The sequence below is a fragment of the Propithecus coquereli genome, unplaced genomic scaffold (genome assembly GCF_000956105.1).
Source record: "Propithecus coquereli isolate 6110/MARCELLA unplaced genomic scaffold, Pcoq_1.0 Scaffold9, whole genome shotgun sequence".
In the NCBI taxonomy this organism is placed as follows: Eukaryota; Metazoa; Chordata; class Mammalia; order Primates; family Indriidae; genus Propithecus; species Propithecus coquereli.
In genome coordinates this window covers 6,896,105-6,920,835 of record NW_012155284.1, presented here as the reverse complement: position 1 = coordinate 6,920,835, position 24,731 = coordinate 6,896,105, and the positions used below count along the sequence as shown (strand labels likewise).

Here is a 24,731-nt window from a genome sequence, read left to right as displayed (position 1 = left end):
AGGAGTTGGAGGTTGCTGTGAGCTAGGCTGACGCCACGGCACTCTAGTCCAGGCAACAGAGCGAGACTCTCAAAAATAAAAATAAAAATAAAAAAATAAAGAGATTACTGGGTCATATAGTTAGTATATGTATGACTTTACAAGGAGCTGCCAGACTGTTTTTCAGAGTGGCCATGCCATTTTCACTTCACCAGCAATGTGGGAGAGTTCCTCCACTTGTTCTGCATCCTCGTCAGCATATGGTATTGTCATTTTCCCCCCTTAATTTTAACCATTTGCATAGGTGTGTAGGCATTTCATTGCAGTTTTAATTTGCATTTCCCTAATGGCTAATGATATTGAACATCTTTTCATGTATTATTTACCATTTGTATATCTTCTTTGATGAAGTGTCTAAATCTTTTGAACTTTTTTTTAATTTGCTTGTTTGTTTTCTTACTGAGTTTTCAGAGTTCTTTATATATTCTGGATACAAGTCCTTTGTTAGATATGTGGTTTGCAAATATTTTCTCACAGTCTGTAGCTTGTCTTTTTAGATGTTTTTCATAGAATAAAAGTTTTTAATTTTGATGAAGTATAATTTACCTATTTTTAAAAAATGAGTCTTACTTTTTGTGCTATTTCTAATTGCCTGACTTAAGGTCATGAAGATTTTCTCATATTTTTCTTCTAAAATTTTTATAGCTTCGTGTTTTACGTTTAGATATGTGGTCCATTTTGAGTTACTCTTAGTACAAGGTAGAAATAGATCGAGGTTCTTTTGTTTTTGCGTATGAATGACCAATTTTTTCAGCACCATTTGACACCAATGTTGCTTCAGTTTTCAAAACCTTTGCAGGGTTATTCGGATTTGTCCTACACGTGTGCCATTCAGGGATCAGTCTGAGGCCCAGGCAGTCTGAAGTCTACCTCATAGTTCAGTTCTCCAAGTCTTTGTCATGCTATTTAGGGTCAGTCCATGTGCTGTTCAGGCGTAAGCCGAGTAGTACACGCACAACTTTCTGGAATCCCTTTCTCAAGCTCCCTCTTCTCCATGATCATCTCCCCCATCTTCCCCAGGTCCCCCTGCCCCTTTTCCTGATCTTCTGTTTGGAAAGCCAAGAGTATAGTCTCCCAGCTCTGCTGTGTACTTCCCACAATTACACTGCCTCCGGGACCAAGCAGGGGGAGAGTAAAGCGAGAGAGAAAAAAGAACAAAAAACATGGCTCTTTCCTCCACCCTGCTTTCTGACCACAGTTCCTCTGGTCAGAGATAAGGATCCCCCTATGTCAGAGATTTAGGTATTTGTCCAGCCACTGCTGCTACTCCTACTACTGTGGAGGTGCAGCTTTGGGAATGGGGCTTAGCTGGGGGCAGGGCCAGAAGAGAAAAAAGATGCAGAGGACTTCTCCCACTTTCTCTGTTCTGTAGGGGCCCCCTTCTGCTCCTTAGAGCAGAAAAATAGGCCTTCTCTTGGAATTCAAGCAGTCCGTGCCCAGGACACAGTTCATGATTTGTGCTGCCTTGAGTCCAAGTTGGAAGATATGGAAGAAAAAAAGAACCAGGAAGTTCATTGTGGGATTATTCATACCATGAGTTCTAGTTTCCTTCCCCAATCCTCCAGCTGCCATTTATTTTTCAGTACTCAGCTATTCCATGCATTCTGTCCAGAGATTTTATTTAGTATATTTGATGGGAGAGACAGGGTGGGTGTGCTTACTCCATCTTAACCAGAACCATAACCCAAAATCTTTAACATACTATCAAAGTAGAGAGAATTGTACAACAAACACCTATATGTATCCATTGCCCAGATTGAATAGCATCTTTTTTTTTTTAAACAGCATATCTGAGGATTGCCATGTTTCTAATACATTAAATACAGAAATGGTTTATGTCAGAGTGTAAACCAATTATTTCTGAAATGATGGAGAGATATTTTACCTACTTGTTCTCTTTGAGGCTTTTCTAAACATATATTTGTATTACCCTATATGTGAAGCATGGCTCTGGCTAGCATTAGCTTCTCTTAACCTTGCCTTGTAAGAATGAAATGCTCTCAGGTGGGAAATATAGTAATTCCTGATATATTTAATATCCCTTTTCACTGCTTTGAAAGTTTTACCAAATTAAATATTTTTGTTACTGATTTAATCATTCATAGTGGCATTAGTATGTAACCAGCAAAATGTTTTTCATAATTCAAGCAATGCCAATTTGGGTCAGATCTGGCAGCATTTTTATCTGAGTGATGAGACTTGAGTTTGACATGGCAGATCTGTCTTCTAAATTCTAACACTCATTTACAAAGAACTAACACTTGAACCCCCTTCACCATCAGTACTTATTCAGTGCCTATTGTGGTTAAGTCTCAATGCCAACTACTGGGGATTCAGCTAGATGTAAGTCCTTGCTACTCAAAGTGTGTTCTTGGGATCAGAAGCGTGGGCATCACCTGGGAGCTTATTAGAAATGCAGAATCTCAGGCCCTACCCCAAACCTTCTGAATCAGAATCTGCAATTTAAAAAATCACCAGGTGATTGTGTTTGGGAAGCACTGGTATGAGACATAGTCCCAGCTTTGAGGTGCCTACTGTCTATCTAGGGAGCAAGGAGGAGACTGTAGCAGATGAGTACCAGTCAAGACACTGAGTGCTAAGGATCATATGTATGGCCTAGCCACTGAGCACCTCCAGGTTCAAAGTGGGCCACATCCCTGAATCTCGGGAAGAGACAGACTAGATAAATGGAGGCTCTTACTGCAGAGATGAACAGAGGATCCAGGTGGGCGTGCAGGTGGTACTGAGAGGATAATGATAAGCATCTGTGTTCAGAGCTTCTAGTTTCTGGGAAGCTCCTCAAGTGTGAGTGTTCTCCAGGGAAGTTATGGACCTTGTCTGTGACTAGACTGGTAATGAGGACAGGCTGTCGGTGACTATTGAGCATTTCATGCTTCACAGAGCATCAGGAGCCCACTGTGAGTGTGATCCATGACACATGCTCTTAAAAAGTCTCGGACATGCCAGTTTCATATCAGAAGAATTTGCTTTATGATGGTTCTTCTGGGGGAATTTACATCTGTAAGCAGTGATTCATTGCCTCTGAGGAATGATGGCTCCACTCTCAACTTGTGGTTTTAGAGACTCAAGTTGTTTGCAGCTTGAATTCCCAGCTGTTAGATTTTATGATCTGTGCCTGGAATTTTTAAATGTTGGTTGCTTTGAAATTAGGAATGACTTCCTAGGGAAAAATAGAGCTCCTATCAAAGTATGATTTATCACCTGTCTCAAATAGTTTTGGTCTCATAAAAGAGACCATATGTGAAACCAGATTTAGTACTACTGAATATGGAGCATTGATTTGTAGGGAAGGCTAAATTAAGAGATGGAATTGTGTTTAGGGCACATTATTTTTAAAAACCCTCAACTAGTTAGTCATTGTACATCATTGTTCCTTGGGACAAAGAGTGCAGAAATTGTTAAGAGTTTTGTTCATGCTGGAATTGTAAATATGTAAATGGACTAACTCACCATCTATTATGACAGCCGAAATGTAAATTTGGTAGGGTATGTACATTTGCAGCAGAGTTTCTCAACAGTGGTACTACTGACTTTTGGGCTAAATAATTCTTTGTTGTGGGGGCTTCCTTGGGCATTGTAGGATGTTTAGCAGCATCCCTGGCCTCTACCCACTAAGTGCCAATATTATCCTTCAATCATGACAACCAAAAATGTCTCCATACATTTCCACGTGTCCTCTGGGGACAAAATCACCCTCAGTTGGGAACCACCAATTTAGAGTCATACCTCAACAATCTGAAACTTGCTGTTTCATTCTCCCAGCTCTACTGAGAATAAGAGAATACATTAATGCAATTTCTGGGGCAGCCAAAATAAACGCCAAAAGGCTTATGCACTTTACAGATAGAAGTGCCCCGCAGACCTTCATTCCTTATTTATTATTCATACTGTGTACATCTAGCAAACTGGTTTCCTGGATTACAAACACAGCTGATTAGTAGAGGCAAATAAGAGGTAGTGAAAGGGCTTGCTTTGGGCAGGCACTGGTACAAAGGAAATGGATTACTTTTTGACAGCGATAAAAGGAAAGAGAAGAGCAGACACAGGAATTTATAGATAACGAAGCTCAGGCTGAGAGTTAACTGAGTTGACCATGATCACAGTACTTGAAAGTGGTGGTGAGTGACCAGAACAGGACGTCAGTTCTGATTGATCCTAAAGATCCTGCTCATCATGTCTGCCCTACATTGCTTCCCTAGGTAGAGATCAGTTTTTGTCTGTTTACTTCCCTCCAATCCCACTTTCCTGAAATAACCAATGTCAACTGCTGGCTGTATTTCCTTTCACACTTTTCTCTCTGCTTATTCAGTATACAAGTCAGCATACAACTGCCCACAGCATCCCTACAGGTAAGTTCTGATCTGAATCTCACTTTCAGTCTAACTACTTTATGCATTCATGTGTATGTGCACACACACACCCCTGTATAATTTTGTATAAATGGAATCTTTTAAATAGCTTCTGTATAAATGGGATCCTTTTTATAACTTGTCTTTGTTGGGTTTTTTTTCAGTTTTGTGTACCCTCCCCTCCTCTAGTAACTACATCAACAATCTGAGATCTGTGTTTATTTCTGTGCTTTTTTCTGTGTTCATATAATCATATCTATATCAATCTAGCTACAATAGATATAGATATGTACATATACACATGGGGATTTTGTTGCTTTTTTAAAAAACAGGATTATATTAATATTATATTTATTTTCCACGTTATTTTCCATATTTAGCAAAGCTCATGGAAATCTTTCCAAATCAATTGTTACAGTGCTAATTCATTATTTTTAATGGTTGTATTATGTGGTATGACTATCCCACAATTTATTTACCATTCCCATGTTGATAGGCATTTGTTTTGCTCCCAGTTTTTAGTGTTACAATTAATATCCAATGTATAGCCTATATATATCCAATATATACAATGTATATGTAATATTAGGTCCTGAAATTTTATTTTCATGGGCTAGATCCCAGGAGTAGAATTGCTTGTTGTATTTTAATTTTATTAGATATTGCCAGATTGCTTAAACAATAATGGTTTCCATTCCCTTTCTATCCATTTATCTGTCAGTTTACTTATCTTTTTCTTGTTGATTTATAAGAGTGCTTCATGTACTAGAGAATAATCATTTATCCTTATTAAAGATACATTTTTTAAAGATCTATCATTTATTGACTGTATTTATCATCTGCCTTTTATAACTCTGGATTAAGAGACTGTACATTATAGTCTGGATTTTGTTCTAATCTATTTATTGTTTGTGTGCTTTTTTGCGAGTGTAGTGTGATATAGCATTTCATTTTATTTTCTTCCAGATGGAGAACCACTTGTGCTTGTACCACTTATTAAACATACCATTTTTCCAACACAATTGGAATATTACTTTTGCTGTATATTAAATTGTCTATTTCTAATTTTCAACAACGTAGTATTAACTTGGCCTTTTTGATGAGATAGTTTGCCATGGCTCATTGAGTGATAGATTCTCTTCTTTTCTCTTCTTGGGGAAGCATGGCTTGACAGTAATTCACCTTGCAGCCTGGTCTGGAAACCTTGAGATCATGCTCATGCTGGTTAGAGCTGGAGCTGACCAGAGAGCCAAGAATCAGGTAGGTATGTGGGTCACACTTGGACATAAGTTCTCACCTCACTGTTGCAGGAGAGGGCAAATTCTGAGGTCACTCTGTAAGTATCACCCACTCCCCCCTCCTCCGGGTCTCTTTAGGATGGAATGAACGCCCTCCACTTTGCAGCTCAGAGCAATAATGTCCGCATCATGGAGTACCTCATTCAAGATCTGCACCTGAAGGACCTGAACCAGCCTGATGAGGTGTGTTTACAGTGGTTGCACAGTTCTTGCATCCACACCCACCAAATTCTGCTGTCTTCCTCCCCCTGATAGAGCTCCAAGAGCAGCCATCAGAGACAGACCTAGCCCTGTAGCCAGCTCCTCCATCACCGTGGCAGACTGTGGAATGGAAGGGATGTATTGGTGTTGGTGGTGATCCTAGCCCCTGCATGTGGGGAGGACAGGAAGTGTTGAGGAAGCAGCCAGATTCTTTCTTCCCTTTCTGCTCCCACATCCTGGCCAGGGTGTGCATAGTATCCACCCCCTTTAATATTCGGAATGTGTGCCTAAAGTGTATTCTATTCTGCTTGGCCTTTTTGGAATGCATTTGACCCAAAGCTATACAGCAATGAGCCATGGAATATAATGCAGTTAAATTGTATTTGTCTATATTCCTTTTATTTTCATAAGGAGATACAGAATAATTCCAGCTACACTTAATGAGTGTTTATTAATGTGCTAGGAACAGAGAAAGATACTTACATACATTATTTCAGTAGTAAGAAGTCTAGGACCTATCCCTTATGATACTTAACAAATCACTGTCGGAGGAATGAATTATCTCATTAATCCCCACAACAATTCTGTAAGGTAGAGATATTTTGCTATTTTTTTAGAGGTGAAGAAGTTGAGGCTCAGAGAAACTACGAACCTGATCCAAAGTCTCAAAACTAAAACGTGACAGAGCCAGGATTTGAAGCCAGGTCTGGCTGATTCCAGTCGTCATGCTGTACTTTCTCCCTTCTCAGATGACGGTGGGCATTGCCCATGTGCCAGAGACTGTCTTTTCCCTGTAATATCTCCCTCTATGCTTTTTCCATAGGCGACAGTAGTAGCCTTTGTGCAGTTGGCATTTTGATTCCTCATCAGTGGAATATACTTCATGAATGGGACCTACTTTTCTCTGCACCACTAGAATATTTTTCTCCATAAAAGTTTCTCTAGAAGTTGATCAGTAATATTCCCTTCATTTCACTTGTTTTTAAAAATTTTTTAGTTTTTCCTGACCCCAATCTTAATAACAATAACAACAACAAAAATGATTTCTTCAAATTAGGTCTATAAACTTCTTTTACTTCCTCTACATATGATTAAAGAACTATGTATTTATAGCTTGGAGGCAGACAGACTTGGGCTATACTCAGGCAGTGCCACAATATATTAGTTATGTGGCTTTAAACAAGTTCTCCAACTGCTGAAGGCCTCAGTTTCTCCATCTGTCCAATGGAATTAATAAAATCTACTTCATGGTAGCATCAACAATGATAGAGGAAGTCTTGTCCCCCACATAATTTTTTTTTTCTCAGCAAACTTCCATTCTTTGATGCAGATGATTGATATTTCCTCAATCTTATGTAAAAGTACCTATGCAAATGAGGTTCATGATGGGGCATTCCACAACCCCCTTCCAACTACACAGTACCCCTAAGCCATTCCTATGTAGCAATATTGGAGCAGCCACTGTTGAGATGCTTAAAGGAGGTAATGACTATAACACACTTAGCACAGAGTCTGGCACATGCTAAGTGCTCACTAAATGGTAGTTATTGTAACAATAGTTATAGGATAAAATGTGCTACCTGATTTCCTCAAACTGGCAATCATAGTCAAACACCATTTAGTATCAGGGTGAGGAAGTGGGCTCTTTCCAGTTTGATCCATTGTAAGTAGGGATGTGGCCTGTGAATGAATTCCATTCCATTCAGTTCAGCAGATATTTGTCGAGGGTCTGTTAGGTATGAGACACACAGTTTATTCCCCCTTCAGTGGACTCTGACTGCTTTCATGAGAAGGATCAGGCAGACTGATGAGGTTCTAAGACCAAAGCAGGGAGCCTTCCCCACTTCCTGAGTTCCTGCCAGCCAGCAGCCTTCCTGTCCATCATCCCTTTTCAGCTGGTTCTGGGATCGTCCTGAGCCTTTCCTCCTTCTCTGACTATCTTTTGGGGAAAGTCTGAGGAGCCCTGGCAGCAGACTGTGCAGAGCCACATGTCCAGCTGAGAGATATTAAATTAAGATGGATTCAGAGACATATAAGAAATGAACAAATAATGAGTCCACTGGGTCATCTAGGGAAACAAGACTTTCTGAGTCCGATTTCAGTCCTGCATGAAAACTGGATTGATAATGGAAAAGACAAAGTCTACTTTTTTTCTAAGATCTGTGAGTGGAGTCAAGTATGTTGGCAAAAGGCAATTAAAATGGTACTTGCCAAGGGCTGGGGGGGGGGAGGAGAATAGGGAGTTATTGTTTAATGGGAACAGAATTTCAGTTTTGCAAGATGAAAAGGGTTATGGAGATGCATGGTAGTGATGGTTGCATAACAGTATGAATGTATTTAATATCACTGAACTATACACTTAGTAATGGTTAAGATGGCAAATTTTATGAGTATTTTACCACAATTTAAAAAATTAGAAAAGAAAAAGCTAATTGGAGCTGGGGCCAGGAGCTCAGGGTCTATTCATTCAGCATTGGGTTTCCCATCTGTACTTGTTTAACGGTACTGTGGAGTCATGAAATGCATTGGATAAAATTCTGAGACCACTCCACCTGCACAGCGTTACCCTCTTGCCTAGTTTCTTATCAACAGAAAGTGACTGGGAGCCTGTTTACCTACCAGGATTAGTAAAATCCTTCTCTTTGGCCTGGAGGGAACTCCAAAAGCTAACAAGGAAAGCTTTCCTAGGAGGAGGCCTTTAAAACAGAAGGAGAGTTTGGATGGGAGTGGGAAAGATGGAGAATGGGAGGTGGGGGGAAATCTTTTGAGATGTCTCCCAGCTCCATGGCCTAGAGATCCTTGAGAGGAGAGAGATTAGAACAGCCAGAAGTTATGGATAAAGTCGTCTAGATATTTTGAATCTACATGTAAACTTCCATCTGGTGATCAAAAATAAATACTCAGAGTAACATGTTTGGAGAGGGAGGGAACTAGAAAGGAAAGCCTCAGAGGCTGTTCATATATTTGTTGAGTATTTACAAGAGTTTGGTGGTTCAACGTTAGATTGGTTTCAGCCACAGATATAGGGGAATTTCCGTTGGTTTAAAGGAGTCCATAGAGGAAGTCTCTGGAAGCCAAAATGCAAAGAAGCTTCTTTTTTTGGAGGAGTGGGGATAATGAACATAAGGGGAGTTAAGAAGACAGCTGTTTTCTTATATAGACATAAGAAAATATTTAACAACCTTAGATTTAATCAAGCCTGCTGCCTCCAGTCTGTGAGGGGAGAACTAACCCGGTGTCTCCTGCCCTGTCAGTGCCACCTCTTAGTATTCATTGATAACATGTTGTTCTTACAGCACCTCGGCCTCATGGCACACATTATTTTCCCTCTGAAATCTCTAGCTATTCAAGGTTTTCCCCTTACGCTGGAGTTCTGCTTTAAGTCCCTACGCCAGGGTAAGGAGAGATGCCATGAGTATAGACGTGCACAGGAGGATCTGTGGGGCGTTGTGCTGGGCCCACCTGGTACCTCTCCACAGGGCCTCCCAAACGCAAGGCTTAATGTAATACACAGGTGCCTGAGATGGGGTCTGGCACATAGTAGCTTCTCAGTAAATAGTTGAGTAAAAAAACTATTGAATAAATACAGAAAGTTCATAAAATTGCTGCATTTGAAAGAGAGTCTTGTCACCTGACTGTGATGTTGTTCCTCTCCTGATGCTTGGGAGGACCCTTTCTGGGCAGTACTCCTCTGCCCTCATGAAACTGATTCCATACTGATGTGGAGTTCCCCAGAATTTTGGGTGACAGCCCAGAACTAAATCTGGTTTGGGGTCAGAGAGATTGTCATCTCCCTCCTCTAAGAAGAGACTAGAATGCTGTGACCAGAAAGACCATCTTGGCCCCTTCATCATCCTCAAAATATTGCTAGCTTTGTCAGTTGTCTTGCTTATTCGCTAAGGGTGTAATAAATGCTGGAGCTTTGTGATTGATTTTCAGAAAGGAAGAAAACCATTTCTTTTGGCTGCTGAAAGGGGCCATGTGGAAATGATAGAAAAACTTATCTTCCTTGATCTGCATACTTCAGAAAAGGACAAGGTAAGTTGGACTTTATTTCTTTGCGGAGAACAAGAGAAAGGATAGTTAGTACCAGTTGATGTGGGAGAGTAACAATTGGTGTGCGGATTTGGTGAGGGCATTTTGGTCAGCAGGAGAGTTGTTAAATTGTTACTATAGTCAGAATCATGGAACACCTGTGCAAATCTATCCACTCATGCTGTGGATTGCCCAGATTGGCAGTTTTTGCTCCATAAACATTTGTGAAGCCAATAGACTACATGGATTTTTCCACTGTCAACTCCAACCCTCTCTTCTCCCCTGAAATCTCCTGGAGACTCAGCCCCTCATGAATGGGGAGGGAAAAGCCCCGAGGGTAGGCACCCATATCCATATGTACATCTTTGATGATTTTCTTAGGGGAAATTCCTAGATGTGGAATTGTTGGTCAAAGGGTCCTGCGTATTTTTAAATCTTTGGTATATGATATTGCTAACATTACCTCCCAGAAATCTGTCACCGGTTTACCCTCACACAGGTTAAATGGAATTACTTTTGCTATCCCACTTTTTGCTAGCTAATTGGTAGCAAAGGTAGAAAAAGGAGCATGAATTTTTTTTTTCCTACTGTTTCAGTCAGCTATGTCTTTTCATTTAAAACTTAAAAGTTTGTAAATTTCACTTAACACTGCAGATAATGTGGTCCACACTCTGGAACACAGCTTTAACCAAAATGACAGCTTCCGGAAGCGCTATTGCAGCCCTTATTATGAAAGGGGCATGTTCCCCAGCACGGGGGATTCTGCCTTGAGTGTGTCTCTGTTGCAGGAGGGAAACACTGCCCTGCACCTTGCTGCAAAGCATGGTCACAGTCCTGCAGTGAAGGTGCTGCTGACTCAATGGCAAGAAATAAATGAGATGAATGAGGTACGTGGAAGTGTTCATTACAGATGGGACAGGGCTTAAAGGGGAAAGGGCTGGAGGAATGGCTTTCAAGAAAAGAATGGGAGGAAAACAAAGATGTTAGTGACACAGGGTGTAAAATGTGAGGCTAAAAGATTCCTACTTTTTTCTTCAAAGTATCCCACAGCACTTCTTTTGTTGATTCATGTATTTATTCACCTATTAATTTTAAAAGTTTGTTTAATATGTACTTTATGCTAAACAAAGTATGTATTCTTATTCTAGAAGCCTGCAGGGCAAGAAGGGCATGGAAAAAAATAATGTATTGGGCTGCATGCAATAGTAGGTGTTTATACAGTACACCATGAGAACACAGAGCAAAATCTGTTTGAGAAATTACAGTTTTCACACAGGAGGTGATATATATATTGTCTGAGTCTTGGCATTTGAATGGACATTGGCAGGAGGGGGTTTGAGGAAGGCACAGCTGTAGAATATTTCAGACAGAGGGAAGAGGCCATGTAAAGGAAACAAGGCCTGAAAGAGAAAGAGCATGGTATGTCCTGGGACTGACCAGTTCAGGGTGGCAGAAATTAAGGAAGAGTTAGCTTGGAAAGCAGGAGCTGAGTGGGCCCAGCAGACAGATGGTAAGAGGCTGTGCTTACCAGGAGAATGGTTCAGCTTTGATGCATTGCCAGCAGAGACCTTGAAGGGTTTTCAACAGCAAGGAGGGATGGGATCTACCCTGGGTATAGGCAGGTAACTATCACAGCTGTTTGAAGGGTAGATTAGTGCTGGGAGAGCCAGGAAGTGGGGAAGCCCAGTCAGGTGACTGCCGAAATGGAGGAAACAAGATCTATGGAAGACCTCCACCGAGACACTCACAGGCAACAAACAGGATAAAGTGGCAGGAGGAGGCAGAGTCCACAGGACATGTGACCAGGCTTAGGGAGAGGGAGGACTTTCTGACCCTAGCTCCCTGGATCAGGCTATTGGTGGGGAGCACAAGGGAGGAGCAGGTGAGTGGGTGGTTAATGAGGGTTTGCGTGGGTTTGGTTTGAGCACCTGGGAGGGGGTACATACAGGTAGAGAATGGTAGGGAGCTAGAAACTGGGTCTGGGGTTTAGCCAGGGGGCAGAGGAGGGTGTTGGCTGTGGAGGCAGATTTGTGAGTCACTTCTTAACCTTTGGGTCAATGATTTTTGGGCTGGCTCTTTGGAGACTCAGGTGAGTGAGATCCTCTTGTACTTCATAGCTTAATGTTCTGGTAATTTCTAAACTTGGTCCTCTCCTAAGAGATGCTGGAAGAAGTAATATCATAAGCATTTAAATTAAGATACTGTTGATTGTAAGGCACACCATTATTTTATGTAACACTAAGCCTGCCAATTTAACTATGACACAAAACAGCTTTCTTGTCACTTAGACTATTTTATGCTGCCTATTGAAAGAGTTTTTTTAGACTTATATCTTAGATTTCTTTATCATACATAAAGGACAAAAGATAAGCTGGTTAAGTAGTCCTAAACTTCACATTGAGTTTGATTCTTCTATTCGGTCTTCATTTTCTTATTCATTCTTGATATCCTTAACTCCAAAGGTGCTTGAGATGCATGCAGTATTTCTTAAAAGGATGTCCACTATTGTTTCTGATATTTTCTTGTAAGCCACTGACACCCATTCTGATATAATGCACTGCTCAAACAATGACAATTATATCACGTCTGTCACCTGGTTGACTGAGATAGCCCTCATGTGCTAGTCACCTCCTAAAGGCTACCTCTTAATATTATTGCATTGGGGATTAAGTTTCAACATGAATTTCAAAGAGACACAAACATTCAAACCATAGCAGAGGCTGGGCACGGTGGCTGACACCTGTAATCTCAATACTTTGGGAGGCCAAGACAGGAAACTTGCTTGAGGCCAGAAGTTTGAGACCAACCTGGACAAAATAATGAGACACCGTCTCTACAAAAATCTTAAAAAATTAGCTGGGCATGGTGGCTGGTGTTGGCAGCCCCAGCTATTCAGGAGGCTGAGGTGGGTGGGTTGCTTAAGCCCGGGAATTTGAGGCTGCAGTGAGCTATGATCACACCAGAGTGAGACCCTGTCTCTTAAACAAAACAAAACTATCGCAGAGCTCAGGTCTTATAGTCTTAGAACTTAAGTCTTTTTATTTTGGTGAGACAGAGTCTAGCTCTATTGCTCAGGCTAGAGTGCAGTGGCATTGTCATAGCTCACTGCAACCTCCAACTCCTGGGCTCAAGTGATCCTCCTGCTTCAGCCTTCTGAGTAGCTGGAACTACAGGCATGTGCCACTACACTCAACTAATTTTTTCTATTTTTTGTAGAGATGGGGTCTCACTATATTGCTCAGGCTGGTCTCAAACTCCTGGCCCCAAGTAATCCTACAGCCTGGGCCTCCCGAAGTGCTAGGATTACAGGCGTGAGCCATCACACCCAGCCGTGATTTAAAGTCTGAGTCATGCTTGCCCTGTTCTGTTTAAAACTTTATCACTGGAATATGTGCACATAAATTTCATCCACCTTTTATTAATAGCTATTTTGGAGTCAGGGCACACTGGGGAGAACTCATAAAGTCCAACAAATTTTAATTGCAGATTGTGACAGGTCTCATTTGCACAAAATGAATATACAGTGATAATAAGATTCATAATGTTCATACAGCCATGGGCTGCCTCTACTTCCTGATACAGGCGGTTGCCAGATCAGTTAGAGTGACCCGTGACCCATGTGTATATGCTCTAGAGCAGTAGTCTCCAAACAGTCTTGGTAGCAAACTCATATTAGTAAAGAATGTTTGGGCATGTGCCTATCACATATACACTTATAAATAATATATTATAAAACATGTGCCAGAAATAAAATATAAAGAAAAATAGCAGCTTTATATTTTTTCCACACTCAAAGAATTATCTTATAGACATCTGATGTATTTCCCTTCCAGTTTCCTTTGTGTTACTTTGCATATACCTACAGTATATTTTTAGCAGCTGCCCAAAATCCATTCAACTATTCTTTAGCTCTTGGATATTTAGTTTGTTTCAGTTTTTGTATATTATAGGTAATTCTGTCACAAGCCTCTTTGCAATACCTTAGTCTGAATTCCTATTTCCTTTGGGTATATTCTTAGAGGTAGATTATTGGGTCAAAAATATGAATCTTTATTAGGCTCTTGATATATTAAAGATGTGAATTCTCTCCTTCACATTTTTGCAAATATTTTTCCCACTGGAGTTTGTCTTTTGGCATCTCTTTTCCTGGAAAAATGAGAAGACAGATTATGGGGAGAAATCCCTTTATAAGCAGATGGCTGTCCTGGGCACTGAGGTAAAGCAGCCTGGAACACAATTTTCCCACCCCGTTGGGATGGGAACACTGGTGTCCATGCTCTTGTCTTCCTGTTGACATGGTTGTTCATACCTCATTAGCTACAAGTAAAGCCTTCTGAACTTATCCTAATGTACTCATTAAGAAAATAATGTCGGCTGGGCGTGGTGGCTCACACCCGTAATCCTAGCACTCTGGGAGGCCAAGGCGGGTGGATCACTCAAGGTCGGGAGTTCCAGACCAGCCTGAGCAAGAGCAAGACCCCGTCTCTACTAAAAATAGAAAGAAATTAGCTGGACAACTAAAAATATATTTGTATAAAATTAGCCGGGCATGGTGGCGCATGCCTGTAGTCCCAGCTACTCGGGAGGCTGAGGCAGGAGGATGGCTTGAGCCCAGGAGTTTGAGGTTGCACTCTAGCCCGGGCAACAGAGTGAGACTCTGTCTCAAAAATAAAAAAAAAAAAAAAAAGAAGAAAAACAAAATAATGTCCAAACGGGGAAATGGCTAGGAAATGGGGAAGGAATTCTGCATTTCTTCCGAATATTTTTAGAAAAGAGTCAGCATGAGGAACAGGAAATACCTAAGCAGCTACTTTGTGGGGACCAGTTCCTTCTTTTTCCTCTATGTGTTGACCTGAATTAAACTCTCACTTTATCCTACTAGTATTAATCCTGAGTTTCAGGAGAAGTACTGGGATTACTTTTTTAAAAATTAATATTATTTGTTAAAAATGATATGCAACATTTTAAATCAGTTGTAAAGATTAAAGCTGTACTTTGTACAAGTGTACTTCTAATTTTTTATGTTTCATGCTGTATTATAATTCCCTTTTCCAAGATTATCTTTCTTAACAGGCTGTTACCTTCTCGTGGTCAGCGTCTGTGTCCTATGTATCTTCCAATCCCAATACACACAGTTGAATAAATGTTTGCTACATAAATTAGTAAATAAATGTGAAGAGTGTGAATGGTGGATGGAAAGTCTGAAAGGACACGCCACGGCAGAGTAGTTAAGAGTGCAGGCTTTGGAGCCAAACAGCTGGACTTGCATCCTAGCTTTGCTGCTTTTATTATATGTAAAATGAGAATAATGTTAACCTTGACCTTATAGGTTTGTGTGAGTTAACTGTACCAAAGCACGTGCTCTTGGCAGTATCAGCTGACACATAGTTGCTCAATAAATGCTATTCATTTTTTTTATATATTTTTTTCATGTAACACTGTTTTGAAGACAAAATGCTATCTGTTATTAAGAGTAATGCACAAAAGGTATAGAGAAAACACACTGTCAAGTAATTTCATTCCACGACAAGGGACAATTAATTTTAACTCATTTTTCCTTTTGTTAGAATGGAGAAACACCATTCCTTCTGACTGTTGAAGGAGGTCATGAAGAATGCAGCAAAGTGTTACTGGCAGCAGGAAGTGATATCAACATTCCAAATAAAGTATGTGCTCCAGGCATTCTCACACGTGCAGTGGGAGCTTAAATGTTCTTTGGGGACTCTGGTTCTGCATTAGTCTACTCACTGGGATTTTGTTGAATTAATAGTTATAATATGCTTTGGTTTTTGTAAGAATTAATGATTTACTTCTGATATTCCCCAATTAACATCTCCTCTAAAGCAATACCATTCTTTCTGTTAATTTGAGGAAGGAATAATTGAAGATGGGACAAAAGGAGCAAGTACTTGTCACTTCTTAAACACTGATACTCTTATTCTACTTTGTTTTCTGCATAGCAACTAATACATGCCTGGCTTATACAGAGTAGATGCTGGGAAAAAAAAGGCTTATCGTTTGAGAACTCAAGTGGTCAGCCTGGAGTGTGAAGAAGGCAGGATGGTGCTTTCCTCTAAAGACAGAACATTATTGTATGTAGTCACTTTTTTTTTTTTTTTTTTGAGACAGAGTCTCACTCTGTTGCCCAGCCTAGAGTGCCATGGCGTCAGCCTAGCTCATAGCAACCTCAAACTCCTGGGCTCAAGCAATCCTTCTGCCTCAGCCTCCCGAGTAGCTGGGACTACAGGCATGTGCCACCATGCCCGGCTAATTTTTTCTATATATTTTTAGTTGTCCAGCCAATTTCTTTCTATTTTTTTAGTAGAGACGGGGTCTCACTCTTGCTCAGGCTGGTCTCAAACTCCTGAGCTCAAACGATCCTCCCGCCTCGGCCTCTCAGAGTGCCAGGATTATAGGCGTGAGCCACCGCGCCCGGCCTGCAGTCACTTTTGTATGTATGTACTGAGAAGCTTTGAAACTTTTGAGACTGTATTATTATCATCATTTTTTTAGATCAGAGAACTAGAATTTGGAAAAGTTAAGGAACTTCTTCAGGATCATACAACTAGTCAAGGGCAGTACAAAGATTCAAACTTATGTTTGACTCCACCGCAATGGCCTTGTTTTCAGATAGTTTACTTCCTTTTTCTATTTTTCTATTTCATTATAATGAAAATAACTCATGACAAAAAAATTTCAAAAGTTCCAAAGGGTAAATGAAGAAAAAGTGTCTTATTCCAACCTCACATCTCAAGGTCATTCTCCAGAACTAACATCATTAATAGTTCATTTAGTCTTCCAGGAATTTTCCATGCATTCACATGGAAAATATTATTAGACACACACACATATATAGACCAACACCACATAAATGGTAGCACACTATATGGCATATGCTGCTCTGCATCTAGGTTTATTTATTTCTTTTGATTGCCAATATATCTTAGAGATCTTTATATCAGCACATTATATAAACAATTCCTCTTCAAAAGGTACAAAATTGAAACACTAGAATTGAGATTAAAGTCCCAAACTGGTAATGTCTTATAACCTGTATTCTGCTGGTGGGAGTATATATTTGTATAAGCCCTTTGAAAAGCAATTTGTCACTTTCTTTTCATCCATGGGAAGTTATGTTAAGGGAATACTCTAAAAGGAGGGAAAAGCTAGCTACATGCATTAAAATAGATGATAAAGTTAGCTCCAATAGCCAAGAATTAGATACAGCATGTATGTGGAATGAATGGTAGGAGAAGACAGAATAAAAGTTTGGTGCATCTATTTCTTGCAAATTATATAACCATTAAAAATTTTAATGATAGATACTAAAATTGTATTGCAATATAGACAATTTTCATCATAGAACATGAATTGAAAACAATATATAATAAAATATAAATATTAATATAATAATAATAGATTTTATAGAGAGAGACAAGGATAGTGAGGGAAAGTGGAAATGAAGATGGTGTGAGCTGATTCCCACTGAAGTTGCAAGGTTATTGATGTAATAAGCAAACAAAATTAAGAGTTCATGGGCGCCGTGAAATATTCAGCATGTGGAGAGCTGTGCTACTGTTCAGTCATCGTGCAGATGCTGCCCTGTCCCCAGTCTGTATCCCCCGTAAGGCCTCCCAGGTTAGCAAGACTCTCTTAGGCTCACTCCATTGTTCTGTCCCCTCCCTCACTTCTATATTTGATTATTTTGCCCTCACAGGGATTTTGTTTTGTAGTGATTTTCACAAGCGAACGTTCTCCCACCGGACTAAGACTGCAGGCTCTCTGTTGTCCATATCCTCACAGCCAATGGCCTCAGCTACCTTGTGAACAGGCTCTAGGCGGCCTGGAAATTGTCTTGCATCCATTTTTCAGCTTTTATTTCTTTTAGAATATTTCCCAAGTTCATTATCACACTGCTCAGATCAACCACCTCAGCCCCCACTGATACCTGCACTACCTCTGTCAACCCGGTGAAGGCCTGGTGAGGCAAGCAGTGTGAAGCAAGGAACCAGCAGTGTGGACACACGTTTCCACAGAGTGGGTCAGACCTACTTTTGCTTTCACACCTGTAGGTGATCGCTGTGTTTGAGCTTGGAAATGCTTCACCTGCTGACACTGTCAGCCTTGGTCTCCAGATTGCTTTTGTGCTCCCCGCCCCACATCAGCAAGGGGAGCCGGTAAAAGGTTGAGTCACTTCTGAGGAGGAAACTGAAGTGAGATTTCGAATTTAGTGGACAGCAGGCTTCCTCCTTTTGTGCTGGATGGAGGGGCTGCCCAGAGTTTGGGCAGCAGGCTCTTTTCAGGACCTTATTATCTGCCCTGGGTCTGATGATGACTTTGGTAGGTCTGAAGAACTCGTATTTCTGCAGGTCCAACCTCATGTCTTATCACACATACTTAAGTGCTCCCACATTCCATTTGAAATATATTTTTGTTTGCTGTTAATTACTCTAAAAGGCTATTTTTGCTTTTACAATTACTTGGCTATGACAAACTCACCTAATTTATGATTGACTCTGATTTTTTAGAACTCTGTGTACCTAATTGAGAATTTAAGGGAGGTGAAAAAATGTAACCTACAAATTGTTTACAAATATAATGAATATTTTATGAATATTACATTTAACAATCAATGAAGTATGAATGTCAATTAAATATTTATTTACTTCATTTTCGTGGTTTGCTTTTGATATCTTGGAGCCAATAATTTTTTTGTTTTAGATTTCAAAGATTTCTTTGGCTCTTAAGAAATCTGTAGGCCCTACACTGCCTGTAGTGCCTCAGGGGTAAATGCTGCAGACCCCCATAGCTCCTCCTGCTATAAGATTCCTGCTTTGAGTTTGTCACAAATTTCCTTCTGCTTTAGGTGGCCTCAGATTTTCCTAGTGGGGGCACATTTTGCCATTCTGATCTCGGTTTAAATGTCACCTTATCCAAGAAGGCTTTTTTTTTTTTTTTAGAGAGACAGAGTCTCACTCTGTTTGCTCAGGCAATCATAGCTCACTGCAACTTTGAACTCCTGGGCTCAAGCGATCCTCCCACCTCAGCCTCCTGAGTAGGGGAGCGGCTATAAATATAGATGAAGCTTTGCTCACTAGCCCACTGCTCACCTCCTGCTGTGCTGCCCGGTTCCTAATAGGCTACGGACCGGTACCAGTCTGCAGCATGGGGGCTGGGGACCGAAGATGTGGTCTGTTGTTGACCAAAATCCATTGTTATGTGGCATATGACTATAGTTGTACTCTTTGATTATATTAATTGATTACCATGTGATAAACACCAGAGAGCAGGTTGGATTCTAATGGGACTCCCTCTCCATCTGTCTCTTACAGCTCAATATCAGTGGTTTGCAGATAGCAATCCAGAATGGCCACACATCCCTTGTCAACCTTCTTCTCAGTGAGAACGTGGATCTGCACCAGAAAGTGGAAGTGAGTCTATTCCATTGTTACGGGCTTTTGTCCTAGGACCACGAGGTTGGCTATACCGGGGAGATACTCCCTGAAGATACATGTAGGGGAGGAGATGTTACAAGGGAGGAATTCTTTCTGGGAAGACTGACTGACTTCTTTTGGAGGCTGAGTCTTAAGAAATAAAATCCAAGAGATGAATTTTAGGAAGTCATTGAAGTTTCTGAATAAAATGTAATCTTTGTGTTTTAAATGTTTGTATTTGCTGCAATAAATCTGTCTTGTATGTTTAGAGATTCCATTACTCTTGTATTACATTTATCAGTCTGGGAAAATGATGAAGCTGCTGTAAATATGAAGAAGAGTGATAATTTTCCCCCTTCACCGAACGATCCTGTTTTTATTTTGAAAGTCAGTCCTTTATACTAATGTAGGTTTTCAAAAGTTTCCGTTGGCTTAGGTAGGATTGAGAAAGGCCCTCTGTGCTGGAATTAGATGAGAAACATTCCTCTATTTTTCACTCTATTTTCATTTCTCCTGTGAGAATATTATTTCCTTTGATCTTGCTGAGCCATTACTATTTATTATATTAACTCAAGAGAAGGGATGTGATTTGACCCGTGTCTGATAGTTTTTGGAACATGGCATCCAGGGAATTGGCTCTGAACTTACCTGGTTCAGTCCAAGGACATTTCCTTTTTCTCAGGAGGAGCTGGGCCCCGGCAAGGTGGGTGGCCCAGCAAGGACACTGGCTGCCCACTTCTTTGAGATGAGGGGTGTTTTTTCTTTTTTCACGCTCAGTGCCTCAAAGGAGGTTATTCCTGAGCAGAAGAGACCTTTGCACAAACCCTTCCCCTCACACCACCACCCCCACAGCCCTTAGGTTCACCTCAGATAGTCCCTGCTGTCCTACCTGTGCCCTCCCTTCTGCTCCCTCTGCGTGCTGGCGATACTCTTGCCGACTCACTACATCTCTCTTCCATCCATCTAGCCCTGTCTCCTGAAAAGGAACCTGGGTTCCAGTCCTGTCCCTGCCACTTCCTTGCTCCGTGGCCTTGTGGAAGTTACTGATCCTCTCTGTGCCTCACGTATGAAGTGGGGAATATAAGATCAAACTCCTAGGGTTATTGTGAATGATATGGTTCCTGAAAAGCTGTTAACCCGGTGTTTAAGACAGAGTATAAACTGTTAGGGAGGTGAGTGTGGAGTAAGCACCGTGATGAGAAGGTGTTGAATGTACTTAACTGATGCGTGTCATTGATATCATCTGTTTCACTCAGTCTGATCACCCCTTGCACACACACCTGTGCTCCCTCTCCACTCATTCTGCTCTCAGCTCAACTCCTGTCCTGCCCACAGTCTCACTGGATCTTCAGTACCCTTCCCTCACACCTGTAACGCCTCCCCATCACTCCCCCTCTTCTCTGGACTGGCAACCTCACGCCTCTCTCCTGCCTTGATCACTTATGCTCGACCTTCCCCACCTCAGCTGCCTTCTCTACTCCCTCAAGCCAACAGCCCTAGTGGGACCCACCCACAGTGGGGATGTGTGTGAGGGGCCAGGGCTCCTAGTAGGGTTGTAGCAGAGAAGACAGGCAGTTTAGCCAAGAAACAGGACAGAGCAGGCTGCAAAGCCTTGGTGAACACATGGTGGCTGGACTCTGTGTAGGTGGGAGGACTGAGCACAAGACGGTGCCCTGAGTAATGGGGACATCAGTCCCATAAGACACTCTTCAGAGTGAGGGCTCCAGAGCAAATCAATTCAGGAAATGCTGAATGTGCAACTGTTTTCCCCTTGTGGCTACTCCCACTGTCCTTTAGCTCTTTGGAGGCTCTGAGAAGTCCTGCGGTTCAGCCTATTTAATACTTGCTTATCCTTCATATTTGAGCTCAAATGTCAGTGCTTCAGGAAAATCTTTTCTGACCTCCCAGAGGTCAGCTCTCCCCCCGCCCCTATGCACTCACAGCACTTTCTACTTTTCCTCCAAAGCACTTATCACAATTGTAATTGCATACTGTATTTGTGTGACTTTGGAAAAACTATTATTTGCTTACCTCACTAGATTGGAAGGTTCCTGAGAATGAGCTTTGCTCACCACTAAATCCCTGGCATTCTGAAAAGGGCTTGGCCCACAGCAGGTGCTCAGTATATAGCCCCAGAATGAAGGGGGAGAGCTGATTGCTGGTGAGCAGGTTTGCTTCTCAGACTTGGGGTGACAATGATCGCTGAACACTTAACTATGGGCCGCCACTGGGATGGGCAATTCCAGTACTTGGGAGATCATCAGTAAATATCTGCTGAAATGAGTTGCTTTTTGATTTGAATGATGAGCCAGAATCTTTTGGATTTAAATTTTTATTTCTCTCTGCAGCCTAAGGAGTCCCCGCTTCATGTAGCTGTTACCAACAACCATATCACAGTTGTAAACAGCTTATTAAGGGCACAGCATGATATCGACATCTTAAATCAGGTAAGCCAGGCAAATCAGAAGCTGGAGAGTCTACGTTTCAACGCAGTGTGTGTTTATGGGGAGTTTTGATCAAGTTCAAGCTACCCTAAAAATTCAGGGTGGGAGGAACATGGTCATTCTTTTTATCCTTTCCTTCTGTAACTCCCACCCACCCCCACCCCCACGCCCACACGCACCATTTGTTTTTTCTCAGAAGGCAACGGGGGTTCAGCCAGTGCATGATGAAATCCTTCACATCTAGCAGGCCCAGCACTTTGATGAACAGTAGCTCAGAGGTAAACTGCCAGAGGCTCTTTAATCAAAAGCCACTCCCCCAAAGTGAAATGTTGTAATTGGCAGGGAGCCCTTCCCCACAAGAAGGAAGCTTTGTTTCTGCATTGGAGACAGTAAGTGTGTCTTCCCTTAGCCTGAAGGCAAAAGAGACCTCTTGGGGAAAAAAAAAATCACTGCTGTAAGTTCAATCAACTGGAGCAGAATCAAATGCCTCATAAAAGCAATCCATCATTGGCTGGAGCTGGGAATGCAGAGGTAGAATAACAAAGAGGACGGGCATGGGCACTGCGTGAGCCGGGCCTGCTCTCTGGGGCTGAGCCGCCCTCTTCCAGGGGCCTCCGAGGGAAGAGGAGCCCTTTCAGGGTCCTGCCTGAGGCCAGTTGAGACTTTCCGGCTGCCTCTTCCCAAAAAAGCCTCGGTGGTGCCCCTCCAGGTTAGGGAGATGCCACGGTGCAGTGGGCGTGCCTGTCCTGACCCACCATGTGGCTCTCAGTTTCCTCATCTGTGAGACCAGAGCATTGACTCAGATCTCTGCAGTTTCCCCCAACTCTAAACTATGTGTTAATTTTTGCTCTGAGCCTAATAAAGATTATTTATATGCACTTCTGTTCCTTCCTCCCCCTGGGAACCTATCTTCCCCACCACCCACTTTTACTATCCCAAAAGTTTTTTTGAAAAGAAAAACCTCTTGTTATTGAATATACTTATGTATTCAACTATGGTAATGCCCCAAATCTTTTCTAATGAGCAAAATCTTTGCTAAATACACAGAGCCTTGTGCTCACATGTGAGTTTGGTTTCAACAGAATTGGCTAGATGTGCTCTAGGGTAGGAGTGTTCGTTAGGCTTGCCATCCATTTACAGAACTAGACTTTATCGTTTATTTTTTTAGTAGGCCAGGAATACACATATAAAATTTAAAAATTATATTTTAAACATAAAATATTTATATAAAATAAGAAAATATAAATAAGCTAAAAAACCTTAAATGTGTTTGTAGTCCTCACCAAAGAAACATAACTCTTATTAATGCTTTAGTGCATTTCCTGCCTTTTAGACTTGTAGCAGTGTTGCCAAATGGGTTTTGTTGGCATTTGATGCATTACAGTTGTGTCTCTGTTCCACATTGGTATAGACTGTTTTTTTAAGCCAGTCAAATTTAGCAGTGGTATAGAGTTTTGATAGGTTAGTGTAAGTGTGATGGGCTACACTGCCATCTAAAGAAAGGTCCTTGATAAATGATTTTTTGGCAGCAATCATGCTGACGCCCTAAGCAGGTTGGCCCTGTGCTCTGGTAGGAAGAGTCTTGGGCTACAGGCCATTGCCCACCTGTGGGATCCTGGGGAAGTTGCTTTCCCTCTCTGGTTTAGGGGTTGGGCTAGATCATATCTAAGGTTCCTTTCTGCCCTAATATTTTAGAAATGTCTTCATATCAGCATTCATTTTGGTGGGAGGTTAACATGGGTGATTTTCTTGTGATTTCACGTGTTTCTTTTGAAAGACTCCCATCCTCCTGATGGGAAAATGATTACTCCAGAAAGAAATGAGAAGTCTTGGACTCCTTTGTACATTATAATATAGAAAATAGAGAAAACAAGAAAGCAGGCTGGGCGCGGTGGCTCATGCCTATAATCATAGCACTCTGGGAGGCCGAAGCGGGAGGATCACTTGAGCTCAGGAGTTCGAGACCAGCCTGAACAAGAGCGAGACCCTGTCTCTACTAAAAATAGAAAAATTAGCTGGGCATCCTGGTGAGTGCCTGTAGTCCCAGCTACTCAGGAGGCTGAGGCAGGAGGATTCCTTGAGCCTAGGAGTTTGAGGTTGCAGTGAGCTACGATGATTCCATTATGCTCTGCCTAGGGTGACAGAGTGAGACTCTGTCTCAAAAAAAAAAAAAAAAAGAAAAGAAAAAAAAACAGGAAAGCATCAAGAAGGCAATAAAAATCAGCTCCAATTCCTCCATCTAGACATTACCGTTAACATTATTGATGTACTGTATTTCCTTCTTTCTTTATATGTCTTTTAAAATTAAATCAAGCTCAGCTAGATATAGTGTTGTTATTTCCTAAGGTTTTAATGGTTATATCATAAGCATTTTTTCATTTTAAAAAATAATCTTTGAAATAATTTTATTATAGTAAAATACACATAACAAAATCTACCATTTTAACTATTTTAAGTATACAGTTTAGTGTCATTAATTATATTCACATTGTTATATTCACATTACCACCATCCATCTCCAGACCTTTTCTCATCTTCCTAAACTGAAATTTCATATGCATTAACAGTAATTGCCCATTCTCCCCTCCCCCAGCCCATGGTAACTACCATCATTCTACTTTTTTTCTTTTTTTTTTTTTTTTTGTTGTTTTTTTTTTTTTTGAGACAGTCTTTCTCTGTCACCTAGGCTAGAGTGCAGTGGCATCATCATAGCTCACTGCAACCTCAAACTCCTGGTCTCAAGTGATCCTCCTGCTTCAGCCTCCCAAAGTGCTGGGATTATGGGCATGAATTTGATTGGGTATCTCCTTTTTAAAGATCATTTTTTAAAAATTATTTTTAATGGTTGCCTACTATTCTAATATATAAATATACCAAAATTTATCGAATAAATCTTTTTGTTAAACACGA

The 24,731-nt window shown here is 41.1% G+C and overlaps 1 protein-coding gene across 1 annotated transcript in view; it reads left to right on the top strand.

The window, feature by feature from the left end:
• ANKDD1B (ankyrin repeat and death domain containing 1B) overlaps positions 1-24,731 on the top strand; it is a 51,789-nt gene that overhangs the window by 15,402 nt on the left and 11,656 nt on the right. The window contains exons 4-9 of the mRNA XM_012664562.1: positions 5,571-5,669; positions 5,786-5,890; positions 9,848-9,946; positions 10,732-10,830; positions 19,276-19,374; positions 21,726-21,824. Coding sequence (XP_012520016.1) covers positions 5,571-5,669; positions 5,786-5,890; positions 9,848-9,946; positions 10,732-10,830; positions 19,276-19,374; positions 21,726-21,824 — 600 coding nt within the window. The remainder of the gene's footprint in view (positions 1-5,570; positions 5,670-5,785; positions 5,891-9,847; positions 9,947-10,731; positions 10,831-19,275; positions 19,375-21,725; positions 21,825-24,731) is intronic.